Here is a 16,524-nt window from a genome sequence, read left to right as displayed (position 1 = left end):
GAATTACAAATATGATGGTAACAGATCGGTAACATGAGTGAGTTGTGCTTCTGCTTAACTACTGCCTGTTGGCATGTGTGGGTACTAGTACAAATAAATCACACTGATTATTTCACTGTCATACGCTTTACTCCTACTGCTCATAAAAGCCTAAACATGCAAATTACTCTTAGTATTTAAAAAAAGCACAGAGTATAATAAATGAGGCACATTGGCATAAACAAACGGGAGGGTACAGATGGGATACAGCTGCAGGTCAAAAATAAACCTGTTCACATTCCAGCAGATGCACACAAACACTCTCCTTAATACACAGACAATGGGTGAAAATACACCAGTGTGCTTTACAGCAGGCCCGAAAACACTCTCTGAGTGCAGTAAATAAACACACATGCATTGACTTTTGGTTATGGTGCATACACCCACACACACACACACACACAAACACACACACACATTCATCAATTGGGTTACATGTACTACACATACACACATCAACAAGCACATTTATCTATAGATTTTGTACATTGATTGGTACGGACAATACATATTTTTCTGATGCACGACACAGGTATAAAGCACAAAAAAGTAAGTTGTTCCTGATTCTGAGCTATTTTGGCGAAATTACTTGCAGAACTACATGTTTCAGACATCCACGAACTGCGTTGTGCGTGGTGTAAGGATTTGGCGAATCTTGTAAACATGTTATAACAGCTAGCTCTATTAACTTCATGCAAATTTAAACCTTCAAAGAAAAAAAAAAAAAGAGTCTTGAGAAGGTCTCTACACATTCACACATTCTCACGGTAGAGTCACATCAACAGGGAGGCACTAACACACTTTTTTTCTGGTCCTTTGGCTTAAATTTATGGTTTCAGTGAAAGTCTGCCTTTGATTCGGCATCTATGTTTAGACCCTGGTTTAAGAAGCTATTTCCTGAGTGAACATCACTGCATGTGCATGTACACGAACATACAAACTCACACTCACACGTCTTCAGCAAAAACCTTATGAGCAGAATATTAGCTCTAATGCATAAAAAACAATGTACAATATACATTAATGTCAAAATACATATAACTATTTTAAAAATTCTCATATAAATAGCATAAATGGCATAAACTGCTTTGTTTTGAGGGGTTTGTTGAATCCATCAAAGGGGTGTGGCCTCATCAATAGATTGGCTTAAAGCAACTGCAAGTCAAGATAGGCTCCGCCTCCTACAGACTGGTCCCCAATAGGATGCTTGGCTGACAGCATAGAAGGGAGAGTTACCAAAGCGTCTGTGTTGCCGGGCTGAAGGAGACAGGAAGAAATTACATTTACTCGAGAGACACATGCTTATGCCTCATTATTTGTAATAAGCCCCACCTCAAATGAGTGACAGCCCTCCTACTGACTAACTAGCAAACCGCCTGAGGCGAATGTACAGCCTGCATGGGAAAGACGCACATTGTGGGTGTGCATGGCAGGAGTCACAGCTGTTTTTAGAATGGGTTCATTATCCCATTAGGCAAACTAACAGAAGGATTCACTCCTGTGGTGTCAAATATATGGTGTCCGCTTCCAGATAAATATTCTGTTTAATTCACAGTACTACTCAGTATATACTATTGTTATATTAAAATAATAATTGCTAAAGATGTCATATGTGTATGTGTGTGTGTGTGTGTGTGTGTGTGTGTGTGTGTGTGTATATATATATATATATATATATATATATATATATATATATATATATATATATTTGTTCATTATGTTTTCATTTGGTGCATTGTTTATATATGTTTTCGTTTAGCTGATCACGAATGGCAGAATAATAACACTGGCATCCCAAAGCAATAGAACAGAGAGACAGCAGTCAAGTTGGAGTCAAGATTGAGCAGGCCAATGCACCGCACCTTAACTGCGTGCGTGTGTGTGTTTGTGTCTGAGGGAATTTAGACCAGAGGAACCTGTTTAGCTCATTGAGGGGGTGTGACAATGCAACTATGCGATCCTGTTACTCAAACCCACTAAAGCATCTAAATCTTCAATGCTGAGCACTGCAGGGCAAAGGACACACCTTAATGTTCCCTACAATCCAGCCCTGCCCTTCTTATAAACACACACACAAGTTTCTGATGTGGAACAAACTAGGACTTGTATTTGGATCAGTGGCGCTCATTAACATTATGAAAGCCCATTTGAAGCTGCTCGCTAATACATTTAAATTCTTTAGACGTCATCAGTGAACTGTAAATAATTTAGATTCTTGCTTTTTTTGCAGGAATTTAACTGAAATAATCAGAGAAATGGCATGAAAGAAATTCCTGTCTCTTCCTGAACTCGCATTGGTATTATAGTAGAGTTGTGGGAATATTTTAAACTCACCTGATACCCATGTACCATGCTGAGGATCTCTTTAAACCCAGGATTATAAGCATGGGAAGGGACGTGGCCTTGCATTCGTATCAGTGCTGTGTGCGGGGCCGAGATGACGGAGCCTGCTGAAGGGTTGTGGCCAGTAGGGAAGTAGCTGATGTTAGGGGGGGAGCCAGGTGGGCTGTTGAAAACAGACAAAGATAGCCAAATAAGCAAAACATAAAAATAAAAAAATATATATATATATATTTTTTTTAAATATGTATTTGTCTATATATATATATATATATATATATATATATTATATTAAAATATTATTAAACTTTCATATAAATTAAATATGATTTATATATTTTATTTTTAAAAATTCCCTTCTTCCATTGGTCGATCAAATAGTCCCGCCCCAATCACACGTCATTGGTCGAGGCAATGCTGCTGTGTTAGATTGATAGTTAACTCTGTGGATCTCCACTTTACTTTTTTGTAGCCTTCCTCAAGCTAGATAAACATATTTCTTTCCTTAAATCTCACATACACAAACAGTTCCTGAACCAGTTATTCCACTATGGAGTGAACTAAAATGCACATTATAGCTATGTTAATGGACCTGGGCGTGACACACTCACTTTGTAGCATGTTAGCCTTGTAAACACACCCAGTCCTCCAGTAGCAGTATTAACATTAAGTGACATGGCATCACAGAAGCCAATGGCACATGACACTATGCGTATTGGCACATCCGGTGGCACATCCGGTCTTCATTGGCATGTGCCAGTGGATAGTGGCATGTGTCACTGACATTATCGCGACACACTGACACTGACATGACACCTAACCACACAGAGTCGCAGAACATGTCACCGTATGTTGCGACACCTCCAGTAGTGACTGACAGATTAATCGAGCATCTATACTGACGTAATTGGGACACAAAATCCTCAATAAATAGCCTAATTTTGTGATATTTTAAATATCAATTAAACGCATTAAAGTCAGTAATATTTTTTTCTTCAAATGTGTTATTTGTGTCACGTCTGTATTTGATTGGTATGTGCCACTGAATGTTTTGTAATACCAGTGCTACTTTATGTTGTTTATCTCGCAAAGTCACAAACTGCCCATTCTAGGAAAGACACGAAATAAATCTATCATGTCACTTAATGTTAATACCGCCTCTCCAGTCCTGGTTGTGCACTTCTTAAAGACAAAGTCATCATTATGTCCAGCTGTTAGAGATTCTTTTGAGCAGCTCATCAAAAAAAAATCCTGAGGTACATGCCCAAACACATTATTTTACCCTCAAACACAAACATACACACTTACACAATGGTTGTATGTAAATATTCACACTTTGTGAAACCACTCAGTAAACATGAGACAGCTACTGGTGAGTATTCTGACATATGCTGACTGTGTTTAAAAGGTAAGGAAGTCCCGTTTCTGTATGAAGATTCCTCCCAAAAAAAACTGGTTCAGACAGGTTTCCAAGGCAATTCAAGTGAATTCTAGATATATCTAAGCAAATATTTAAACCTTGGATATATCTATGCATCTATGATGCCTTTATTCCTCAATAAAGTACCTAAGTTTTGGATTAATAGGTACACTTTGACTAGAGTATTAGACGCATCATTAACTTAAAGATAACTGGTATTCAATCCCCCATTAATAATTTTATGTGAATGAAACTGCAGTGAACTATTGCTCATACACTGCATATGTATATGTGCATGGCTTATCTTATAATGAAAAACCACACTAACAGATATAACTCTTACCTGGGATAATAGGTGGTGTAGTTCATGTACAGCTGGTTACTGGCAGGGTAGAAGGCCGTTGTTGGTGCCAGTGGCCGGGGACTCAGCAGGAACTGGGACGGGTAGATCGCAGCTTGCTCTACAGGTAGCACTGCTCCTGAAGGAAGAACAGTTCCGGCAGGAAGGACAGCCGTCCCGTGAGGAAACGTGTACGATGGAGGAGACAAACCTGAAATGGGGGAGGGTGGGATATTTGAGGAATTATTGAGAGAAAAAAACAACCTTGAAGCTTCCAGTTATGGCCATCAGACGGATTGTAGTGTGTTAATTTGGTCAACGAAATTGAAGACAAAAAAGTTTTTTGATTGCACCACAGTGATAATTAAACGTTTTAATAAGATATATGCTTGATGACAATATGACTAGACTAGGTAACACTGCAAGATATAGATTGGTGCAGGGATGACGTCAAAACCCGGAAGACTAATCTGCCACTGGTTCCCTTGAGATTTTCCTATGGGGATTTATAATGAGGCCTTTTGTTCTACGGTGTAAATAACACACACTCATAATCGAAAATGTACATTTTGTAGCTATTATTTTCATTTAAAAAACAAATGTTTCTAATAAGTAACTAGATAAGAACGTTTAGGTTGTGAGTGTGTGCAGTTTACGCTGTTGAATGTACAAAACATTCAAGTGTCGTCATGTTATGTTTACCACAGACCTTATTTTACTCATAAATGTAAAAAAAAAAAACATCATAAAAGCCCATAGGAAAATCTCGAAGGCACCAGTGGCAAATTAGTCTTCTGGGTTTTGACGTCATCCCTGCATCACTCTGTTAACAATGCGCTTCCAATGATTTTAGAAATAATTGAAATTGAAAATAGTTAAAATAATCCAATTCTTAAAAGTAAGCTGAACACAGATAACCGAACTAATTTGCTTTTGCTCACTCAAACGCAACCTTTATGCCAGTGGTTCTCAACCAGGGGGCCCACAGGATGACTTAAAAGTAGGTTAATTAATAAATTAGTAGTAATATATTGAAAATAATCTAACTCTAATCTAAATTTAAAATGCAAAAAACACACAAAAATCTAGGTGTAAACTGAAATAATTTTTTTTTTTTCTCTAATAACTATTGTTTTTACTGAAGAACATACAGATCTTGAAACTTCAGGGATCACAAAATAAATCATGGTTATTTAATTAAATATATTAATACTAACAGTTTTTGTTAATAAAAAAGCTCGAAAAATACCGGAAATATTGTAGCCTTTATTTTTATTTGAGTCAAAAAGTTTGAAAACCACAGCTTTATGCTATATTAGTGAGAATAAAATGAACTTAAATAATATTTAAAAATACATTGTCACTTTGTTATATTATTTTAGTCTTTTTTCACACTAAAATGCCAAACAAAATGTTATTTTTGTTGGCAAATTTGTATGCCATTTTAGTGAGAATAAAGAGGACTAAAATGAATGAATTTAACTAATTACTAAATAATACTAATAATAAAATATAATATAAAATTAAAGAATTAAAAGACAATGACTATGACTAAAAAAGCAAACTGCCTAGTGATTATTTAAGGTATTTTTGCCAACCAATTAAAGGGTGTGGTCCTGACTGAACCTAAGCCCCTAAGCCAGTTACAATGAGGGCTTTACACCTTTAAACTGCTTTCCAGTCCTGTTCATTGTTTGTCATCAGAGGTTCATGTAGTAATTTCATCATACGAACAATGAACAAAGCAGTGCAAATCAACGGTGTTGCCACCAGCAGTAGCCACTTCAAAATCCCACCCTAAATTCAACCTGTTACACTGTGAACCAGCCTCTAAATCCAATCCAATTTAAGCATGTCTCTTAGTTACTGCGGCAGGTACAATTACAAATCCCATCTATCATGTGAAGGTTATGTTTCTTTTTTTGTAATATTAAATGTGCCAAAATATTTTGCTCACTGAATCTGAAAAATACCAGTTTAGTGCAAGAAAAGTATTTCTATTAATTCAAATATCTCACACAAAGCATGCAGCAAACCTTAACCCAAAACTGTCAACATCTGCCATTATTATTCAGCTACAAGTCAGGTATGTTCCCTCCACCCTTCAACACACAGCAGCACATAGCCACAGGCGTTCAGGCACCTTAACCAGACTCAACCTGTGGCATGCAGAGGATTTTGCTGCTGTTGGTTGTTAGGGTAGGAAAGTTACCGAGCTGACAATCTATCCAGAACAAGAACCGAAGAAAGAAAGAAATCTAAACTAAATCAAACAGAAAGTGCCTTTCCATGACACACCATGCGTTTGAAAGTGCAATTGGTGGCATTATGATGTGTATTGAAACTCTGTGCACATTTAGATTTAGAAAGATTGCACTTAATCACCCCAAAATCAAAGCCCTCCATTCCCACGCTGTGGAAAAGCACCTGACAAACTCCTCAGATTTAAATTGAATAAAAAAAAAAAACATTCACCCAACCAGATTCCAACTGCTCCTGATGCCCATTCCTGTCTGGACAGGAAATATGGACAGGACACCCACCAAATGAATGCATGAATAAGTGAATGAATGAATGAGAGAAAGGGGAAAAAACAGGAAGGCGTGAAGCGCCACCTACCCGCACACACAGCTGAGAGAAGCAGACCCAGAGCCCAGCGGCACTTACGTCGTAACTTACATGGTGGCGGCGAGAGGCCGCTCCTGTTGAGCGTCCCCCCCATCAGCACGATGTTCATCTCCTGAGCGGAGCACGCAAACACCTCCACGTAACGCTCCTTCATGCTGCGCTTGTGGCAGCGCTGGGCCGCCAGGAACGCCCGGTCAGCTGAACGCATCTGGATAAAAGCATCACCCGAAGGACGACCCTGACCAAACACACAAACATATGCATAAACTCTATTTTTAAAGGGGTCATATAATGGTACATGCACTTTTACAAGTTGATTGTACTGAAATGTGTGTTGGCAGTGCCTGTACACAACCATCATAAAATGATAAAAATCCATCCAGTGTTTTTTTATAATCTTCTTATATGTTTCCTCCTGTCTCAAATCAAGCTGTTCGATATTGTGACGTCACAATATCGACGCCCCTCCCACGATGGTTGATTGACAGCAGCGTTTCAACACAGACCCGCCCTCGCGCCCTCGTGAGCGAGCTGTCAATCATAGCACGCGCCGACGCGCGTTCATTGTTGATAGCTGGAGTGCTGAGTAGAATGGCGTCTAACGATTGTGGTGTTCTGTTCTTGGGTGTAATAACGAACACAGCAGTCATATTGATGATGTTTCTAAATCCGTACAGCTGAAGACGCAGTGGCTGAGTTTGTTTTCAAAGGGAATATTCCCCACGATCAACGTCAATGCTGTCATGTCTGCGCGAATCATTTCACCAGACTGCTTTACAAACGAGGGTCAGTATAAAGCTGGTTTTGCTAAGAAGCTGCTCCTGAAAAAAGGATCAGTACCAACTATTCGTGTTCCTGCTGAACCTCCAGAAGAACAAGTGAGTGTAACGTTTTATTGACCTTTATATTAATCTTTATATTAATCTTTGCAAATAGCTTGCACGCTTCTCGATGAATGCAGCTATTTTTACACTCAGGGTACATTATGGCATGTTTTCTATGTACGACGTTTTCAATATAATTCATAATCCCACATTTATAATGAACGAAGCGTTATTGTATTACAAACGGTGTACGCACAGAACAGAGGGGCGGGGTGAGCAAAGCTCATTATCATTTAAAGACGTATGCACTGAAACGGCGTGCTGAAAACAGAGCTGTTTTCTTACAATACTAATGAGAATTTTTAATTAAAGTATATTACAAACTTTTAATTTAGACCCTAAAGAATCATATTAGCTTGTACAAAAATGACATTATATGACCCCTTTAAAAAGAATGAAACAAGTGCACAGAACAGTGTTTCTGTTTTTAATTGTTGGTCACTGTACTAAATATGTCTCAATGCTGTTGCTTTTCAGCATCTTTTGTCAGGAGTGGCTGTTTTTTAAGGTGCCGTGTCAAGTTAAAAGTAGGGTTGGGAACAGAAAACTTAATCTTATTATAAACTCATTTTGAAAAAATATTCTGAAACACTGTTCTAGAATATTCACTGTACTAGATTCCTGCACTTGTTATTCAAAATGCTACTGAATCTTCAGCACTAAATAGACAGTGTGAACAGTGTAGTTCATTTACAAAACAATTAAAGACTCTTTTGAGCCAATTCTTTTTAATTAATCAAAAAACAGAGTATTTCATCTCCCGAAAACAAATTACTCTAATTGGTTCTTTGATTTGATTTGTCCTACAGTCCAATACACTAATGATTTATGGCTATTTTGATGAACCAACAGAAATATGACAATGTGTAGTTAAACGTAGTTTTCAGTAATAAAATAATAAAATATATTATCACATTTTCATTTGTTTATTATTGTTGTTTAATATAAAGTTAATCCAATATAATTGGATAGCATTTTAAAAAGATTTAAAAAACAAAAACAAAAAAACTATTGTTTTAAATCATCTTATCATGTGGCAATGAAATATTCCATTCAAAAATATAATTTTTGTTTGTTTGAAATTAATACCTTTATTCAGCAAGGATGCATTACGCCACCAAAAGTGAAGTTAAATATTGTTATAAAAAATGATCAAATAAATGCTGTTCTTTTAAAGAATACTGAAAAATGTAATCATGGTTTCCACAAAAATATTAAGCAGCTCAACTATTTTCACAATTACTACTACTAATAATAATTAATTATGATTCTTGAGAAGCAAATCAGGATATTTGAATGATTTCAAGGATCATGTGATACTCAAGACTGGATTAATGACTGCTGACAATTCAGCTTTGCCATCACAGGAATAAATTACATTTTAAAATCTATTAAAATATAAAACAGTTATTTTTAAATTGTAATAATATTTCACACGATTGCTGTTTTTACTGTATCTACTGTAAATGCAGCCTTGGTGAGCATAAACGTCATCTTTCAAAAACATTTTTTTTCAAAAATCTTACTGACCCCAGACGTTTGGAAGGTACTGTAAAAGAATCGTTAATTGAACTGTAAAGGAAATAGAGGAATCGGAATCATTCAAATCTTTGTGTCTAGCTGAAAATATGCAAGCCAGCTTTTTATGTTTCTATCTTTGAAACCTGGTTTGGGTGTAAATATTGAATCTTAAATCCTGTGCTTATGTTTAGTTCTCTTCAGCGTGCTTTAAAATATATTGTGTGAACCAAGGCATGACAGCAACACATTACAAAGGAATGAAGAAACGCAAGTCCTGACAGAAGCTGCTGCACTGATTGATTAACCACCCATGTTTATGGATTGGTTGAGCCAAAGGGAGGAACCTCTCTGACATAACACATTCTGAACTACATAGGTGTGTTTATTATATTGGATTATTCCCACATGAATTCAAAGTCAGTAACAACGGTTAGTAGTAGACTACAGTTCATAAGGACATAAATGGGTCTGAGCGCCTTACCTGCTGGTTAAGCACCATATGTACTCCATGTGGTTTGATGTCAGCAGTGTATTCCCCCAGGAAAACCAAAATGTCCTGGATGCTGGCATCGTACGGCAGACCCCTCAATCTCACGCAGTCCCGAACACCTGTCACTGCTGCCGTTTGGGGCACGAATGTGGGCTGTGGCAACACAGACAGGATGGGGGATGGGGCTATCGGAATCAACGGCGCTGATGAGTATCTGTTCAGTACCTGACACACAAATGCTGGAGTTAGAGTATATGACTGGTAATGCATATTATCAAGAAGACTTTGCCTGTTTATAGCTCCTGGTGTGGAGATGATGGATGAACTGAGTTTTAACTGGAGGTACTGATACTGTTTGCCATTCTCCTAAGAAGATTCTCCTACTATTGTAATAGTATCCTTATCTTGCAATAATAGCATGCACAATTTGTGATTGTAGCCTAACACATTTGTTGTATCTGCTTAACTGAATACATGACGTTAACTAACCACATAACATGCATTATATTACAGCTGTATATGACTGCCATATGGACATATATATACACTCATCTCTGGCTGATAATAGAACTCTTCTTAAATTGTAACACTGAAACAATTATTTTCTGTTAAGCTGTTATGTGAAAAGCGCTATACAAATAAACTTGAAACCATGCACACACACAAGATTGGTGTGTCTATATCCTCAAATGCCATAATATATGAAGACAACTTGACCACCGTATGTTTGGTCAGTTTTACATTTGTAGGACTTTCTGTTTGAGCAACCCAAACCATCACTTTGGTTTCTTAGGCTTCTTGCTTTACATTTAAACGTTTAATGTTTTACCTGTTCTGCTTTTAATTCAATCATCTGACCAGTCGAAACCATCTGTACTTTGGTAGATAAACTTATAATCAATTTAAACCCATATATTTTACCAATATTCAATACTTTTTCAATTTCCATACATTCATTCTTAGATGAAAATCACATGGTACCATGGTAAAAGTTAGATAGCCCAAAACAAAGTAGAAAATAAATCTGCAATCATTTTGATAGAAAAAAAACTTTAAAAAAGGCATAAAAAAGAATCTTTATAAAACAAAATATATTTATTATCCATGTTATGTTCATTGCTGTGGTCTAATGATTATGTACTTACTGTGTCAAAAAGTAGCTGTTGAACGATTAAAAATATTGGTTTTAGACAAAAGAAACAAAAGTATTGGTTGTAAAAAAAATATTTTACAGTTGTAGCAGGTACACGAGCAGGACCAGTTTGCATTTGTTGTGTAACGGATTAGGCACATCTGCTTTTTAAATTTGAATAGGTTTATCAGTCTTTTGGTATAATTTGGTGATTCAATTGTAAATATGCTGCTTATTAAATAACCTAACAACAGCCAACTATTAATATAAGTCATGATGGGATTCTCTTTTCCTGTGTTCTAACCGACACACCCTTGAGCATCAAAAACCCCTTACTTGTGATGGACACAGGTGAGATAGTCAAACACACAGTGTCTGCTAAAACACAGGTTAAATTGAGCTAAACCGCCTGCTATTGGTTGAGTAGCCTTGGTTTGATGACGACAGCTAAAAAGTAACAAGAAGGAATTCCAAGTAATTCTACAAAAATAGTAACAATGAAATTTTTACATTGAAGAACGGGAGGACTGAGAGAGAGTTTTTATGACAGCTTTGAAAAGCTAATCTTTTACAGATTACTGAGCTGAGTGTTTGTTCAGCGAGCAGGGCCGTTCAGATATAGTACACACTTGTACACACACTCACACACTCACACACCCAAAGACCTCACGTTTTACTTACCCCTCTGAGTCTGTCCAACAATCCAAACCAACTAAAAAAATACTCCACACAACTGATGACTTTAAAATAAACAGGAAGTGCCGCCCTCACCTGTTGCACCTCAGCCGCAGTGCTCTTGAACAGCTCTATGTATCTCTTGCCCAGGATGTCCTTGTGTTTTTTCAGCGCGTTCTGAGCGTGCTCCTCGCAGGAGAACAGGACGAACGCATCCCCAGTGGGCCTGCCATCGGGAAAACGTACAAACAGAATGCCTTCGGTGCCGTCGGTCACGGGACACGCCGGGGAGAAGAACTGCAGCACCTGCTCTGCGGTGGCAGTGAACGGAAGTCCACGCATGCGTATGATAACCTGATTCTCCCTCGACAGAAAATTGACCACTTCATTAGAGGTACCTGTCAATCACACATTCACACATATTCATCAGCCTCTCAACGTGAAGCTAAAATTACAAAACAAACTGAAACCAATGCAAATAACGCAGAGAGATCTCAAACTCAGATTAAATCAGATGATATACACAGTTTGTTACAACTGCACTCATAGACTAACTAGTAGAACTAGAATGTCCAAGATTTTCCACATAAAGGGATGGGAAAGGAAAGCCAGTTCCTGTTCCAATTCCGGTGAAGTTCCTTAACTTTTTAAGGAAGAAATATTTGGAAAAAGAAATGCAATTTCACTGACAATTGATGAGAAAATCAATCAATAATAAAACATGTAAATCAGTTCTCACCAAAGTTGTGTTTACACTTTTAATGAGCACTGTATGTTTATGATTCACCTCATTTGTCATTTACCCTGCTGCCATACTACACTGTTTGCACTGTATGTTTTTGATTCACTAAAAAGAACCAACTCATAGAAGTCATTCGTTTGGGAATCAGACTACACTGGTCACACTGCTCTGTTTTTTCTTTTTTATTGGAACCGGTTCTGAATAAGGATAGATTACTCATGAAATATAATCAGTTATGGAACCAGTTCTGAATAAGAATAAGAACTGGTTCTCAGTTCCCAACCCTATCCACAGACAAGCCAAAAAAAAAAAAAAAAAGTCTTTTTACCTCCTGCTATCTTTAGAAAGTCTTCACCTGTTGCCTTGTAAACCTGCAATGCAAAAGGTGGATGTAACAGGCATTTTGTTCATCATGGCACTTAATGTAACTTCATTTACAGAAACACGAGTTAAAATATATTTTAGTACAAATAGCTTTATGAATTAGTGTGTACCTCAATGTATCTGGTGCCCATGTGATGCTTATGTCTCTGCAGGGCCAAATCCCTGTGCTCCTCACTCTCAAACCGCACTAGTGCTTCTCCATTCCTCCTGCCCTGAGCATTCAGACACAATGCAGCACCTCCTCTACACACACACACACACAGTCAGTCATCAGACAGATTGGTATTGTGCACACACTGAATAATGATAATTGATTAAACCAGAGTAGCCCGTGCGGGTTGTTTGCATACTTGGCGATGTTGAGACCCCTGAAGAACCGGGCGATGTCCTGGTCTGAGGACTGCCATGGAAGACCCCGAGCTCTGATCACTGTGTTATCATCCACCCTCTCCATCTTACTGCTATACACAACCATACATACAGTATAAACAGAAACATTATATACATAATAATAACATCTTTTATAATACTAATGTCCTCTATGAACTATATCAATCACTATTATAAGTGCAGCAGCAGCAATTTTGCCATATAAAATTTTTATCCAAACACACAACATGAATTTCCGATCTCCATTCTATAGTCATTTGATTAATTTGATAGAAATTGCAATCACAAACAGTAATCTTAATATTTTATAGTTCTAATAAGAAAAATTGATATTCATTATAGAAAATCCCAAGACTTTACTGTAATATTTTGTTATTGTTTTGTACAGTACAGTTAAAAAATATATTTTATTTTAAATGAGAAACTGTGGTAACACTTTAGTTTAGGGTCCAATTCTCACTATTAACTAGTTGCTTATTAGCATGCATATTACTAGGATATTAGCTGTTTATCAGTACTTATAAAGCACATTTTAATGTCTTATTCTGCATGACCGAATTCTACATCCCTACATCCCTACAATCCTACACAATACCTAAACTTAACAACTACCCTACTAACTATTAATAAGCAGTAATTAAGAGTTTATTGAGGCAAAAGTCGTAGTTAATAGTTATTAGTGAGAACTGGACCCTAATCTAAAGTGTTAATAAAACGGTTCTTACCAGGTGCCTGTCTCAAACTTGTCATTCACTTTTTCAGGTAAGGAGAATTTGTGGCCTATGAAGAAGAATAAAGCAGGTTCATAACAGAAACACTTACGAATATTAACTCTATGTGTGCAGACAAATAATATGTAAATTGTAAGGACTTACAGACAGAATCCGAGATTAGTGCTAAAACAATATCTGCCATCTGTTGAACTTTGTAAGCAGTGAAAGCATGAAGAGAAGAATCTACAACCACATTCAAGTCTGATCGCAACCGCAGTCAAGGAATACAGCGTCTGTGTTTAGTGTTACACCTTAATTACCAGTTAATGACACAGTAAAGATGCAAGGAACAACTAGAGCAGGGGTTATAACTGCAAAAGGACCGTTGAAACACTGCAGTCTTCCATAAAGAAACATAGAAGGAGAGAATGACTCTCGATTAACCATAAAATTATTATGGCAGAAGGCTGTGCCATTGCATTGTGTTTGATTCTGTTTGTGTGTGTGTGTGCGTGTAGGCATTAATACATTACAGCGTAGGTGTGGCAGGTTAAGCTTGTTGGCTAAACACTCTTGGCTTTCTCTTGCTGGCTCAATTGAACCCACACTATTGTGAGTCTATTTGCATTTCAAAACCTTGGGATCCTGCAGCCAACACCCTGTTGCCTACCTTTCTCTCACATAAACACTCAAATGCAACTTCCTCAACCTAGCTGTCAGATAATTATGAACTATTGTGTATATTAATATACTCTCATCCCTTTAAGACTTACATAAAAATATAGAATTTAACATGTTTTTAAGGATACACTCAGCCATGACCTGAAGATCCAAGTCTTTCAGTTCCCCTTCTGATGGGAATTTTTTCTTGAACTCTTTCCGCAGGTCAAAGAACGAAAAGAAACACTCAGGCAACAAAATATTCTGAAAAGCACAAAAGAAAGCAGTCAAGAAAACACATTTGCGCTCATAAATTATTAGCTAAACTTTTTTTTACAAATATCACCCACACACTTGCAGTATTTAGAGTTTGATACCTTGCTGGAAGCCTCGGGATGCAGGACTTGACGCACGTGCAGCTGTCCATCCGTACAGAGGCAGAAGGAATTCCCTGCACCTGCGTCCACTTCTGCACATAACTTCTGATTTAACTGCACACACAGACACCTTTTAAGTAAACGGCACTTTTGTGTGGCATTTAATACATACCCATGACGCTGCTTGAGCCAATATCAATCCACAAGCTGTTAAATAATGTGTTTAATAGTGTGTATAGATATGCAATCATTCATTGGAGTTTAAATGGTCTATAGGCAGACCCTCCCTCAAGAGGAGTTTGAATAGAAAGTTCAAGTGTCCTTTGAAATGATCCACTCTCAAATGCAAACATCCTTATGTATTTGAACTGACCCTTTTAAAGATAAATGGCAACCTGTCAGGACAGATTATATGAGAATGTGAGAATGATCACCTGTTCGATGGCCTCCTCAAGCGAATCAGCAGTTGTCAAGGCATCCTCACTGAGTCCACTCACCTCCTGACACTCCTCAGAAAGCTCAACGTGATCTGGTTTGACTAGCAGTTCATTTACCTGACCAGTCTAAAAGCAGAAAGGAGAGAAATGCTCACTTCCAACATATAGCCTACATTTCCATAGGCAAATAAATAGATGTAAAAAGTAGATAGATAGATAGATAGATAGATAGATAGATAGATAGATAGATAGATAGATAGATAGATAGATAGATAGATAGAATATTTTGTCTCCGTAATTTAAATAAATCTGACATATATAAAATAAAATAGTTTTTAACTCTCGATCTTTCACCGCCACCACAATCGGGCTAAAGGCACATGCTACACACGCATACAGACAGATAGATATGGGAAGGGGGGAAATAAATAAATAAATAGGCCTACATTTATTTGGCCTTAGATTTCATAATTTATAAAATATGACATATAGGCTAAATGTAAAATATTTATAATTATCTCTCTAACTATTGACGCGCGCGCGCGCACACACACACACACACCATCACGGGAAATATGAAATTAGCCTACCTTTTTAGTCGCCAAATCCACAACTTGCCATACCAACTGTACAATTTCCTTCTCATCTGTTCCCAATTGGTCCCCACTTGCGCCAGATGTGGTGGTGAATAAAACCACCAGATAATCGGGATTAACCGTCATTTTTAAAAAGAAGAAAAAACTATTGTCACCACCCCGATAGCAAAAGCAAAACCCTAGAGATCAACTCCAGGTGACAGAGAAGAGAAGAGCCCAGTGACCCCACACCTACGGACAGATCAGTGCCGGGTTCGGACTCGCCCTTGATGGCCTTTTAATTACTCGAGAATCGATGCAAACCAGTCCGAAACCCCTGGCTCTGCTCCGCAATGGCTGCTTGGATCGCGCTGGTTTTGTGTGCGCCCTACCTGGCCACCGCCCACGTGACACAGGTAATAGATACCTGCCCAAGAGAAAGCCCTCCTACTGCTGCTGAGAAACAAGGACGTGGCATGGCACGCAGAAAAAGCGCTAGTGCTACATGATGTGAGGGAATTCAGGATCTGTTTATTACACGTTGACTAATAAAATAACCCAGCATTAACACCTGCTCACCTGCCATCAAACACGAACAGGGCGTAGCCTATGTGTAAAAATGCAGCAAGGCACAATCAATTTTACAATTGTTCTACTAAATAAATATTTGCCTGACAAAATCCATATGCTTAAAATATGTCTGAAAAGTAACAGGCTATAGGCTATACATCCTTTATTATGCATTGCAGTCCTTGTAATGAGTGAATGAAAGATGGA

The 16,524-nt window shown here is 37.6% G+C and overlaps 1 protein-coding gene across 2 annotated transcripts; it reads right to left on the bottom strand.

The window, feature by feature from the left end:
• Positions 1 to 107: 107 nt before the first annotated feature.
• On the bottom strand, positions 108 to 16,285 carry esrp1 (epithelial splicing regulatory protein 1). 2 transcript variants are annotated; one of them, XM_084089714.1, is made up of 15 exons: positions 15,763 to 16,285; positions 15,170 to 15,298; positions 14,736 to 14,849; positions 14,508 to 14,622; positions 13,861 to 13,959; positions 13,711 to 13,765; positions 12,946 to 13,056; positions 12,706 to 12,838; positions 12,540 to 12,582; positions 11,566 to 11,867; positions 9,654 to 9,887; positions 6,819 to 7,005; positions 4,143 to 4,350; positions 2,374 to 2,545; positions 108 to 1,296 (listed from the first exon to the last, which is right to left on the bottom strand). In XM_084089714.1, exons 1-15 carry the CDS (start codon positions 15,892 to 15,894, stop codon positions 1,186 to 1,188), a joined length of 2,145 nt encoding a protein of 714 aa, XP_083945840.1. In that variant the 5' UTR covers positions 15,895 to 16,285; the 3' UTR covers positions 108 to 1,185. The 2 variants fall into 2 exon arrangements, with proteins under 2 accessions (XP_083945840.1, XP_083945839.1); XM_084089713.1 differs by having other exon boundaries at positions 6,807 to 7,005; positions 15,763 to 16,132.
• Between the last annotated feature and the right edge of the window lie 239 nt (positions 16,286 to 16,524).

The sequence above is a fragment of the Abramis brama genome (assembly GCF_963993115.1).
Source record: "Abramis brama genome assembly, chromosome: 17".
NCBI lineage: Eukaryota > Metazoa > Chordata > Actinopteri > Cypriniformes > Leuciscidae > Abramis > Abramis brama.
This window is presented reverse-complemented; position numbering and strand designations above follow the sequence as displayed.

Bases quoted from the DNA above. Each gene is read 5' to 3' on its own strand.
- esrp1 (XM_084089713.1), bottom strand. From the start codon at position 15,894: ATGACGGTTAATCCCGATTATCTGGTGGTTTTATTCACCACCACATCT. The intron at 13,960-14,507 runs GTATCCTTAAAA...GGTTGCGATCAG, and splicing joins TCTTCAGGTCATGGCTGAGT to ACTTGAATGTGGTTGTAGAT. The intron at 11,868-12,539 runs GTAAAAAGACTT...TGTGATTGACAG, and splicing joins CTTTCTAAAGATAGCAGGAG to GTACCTCTAATGAAGTGGTC.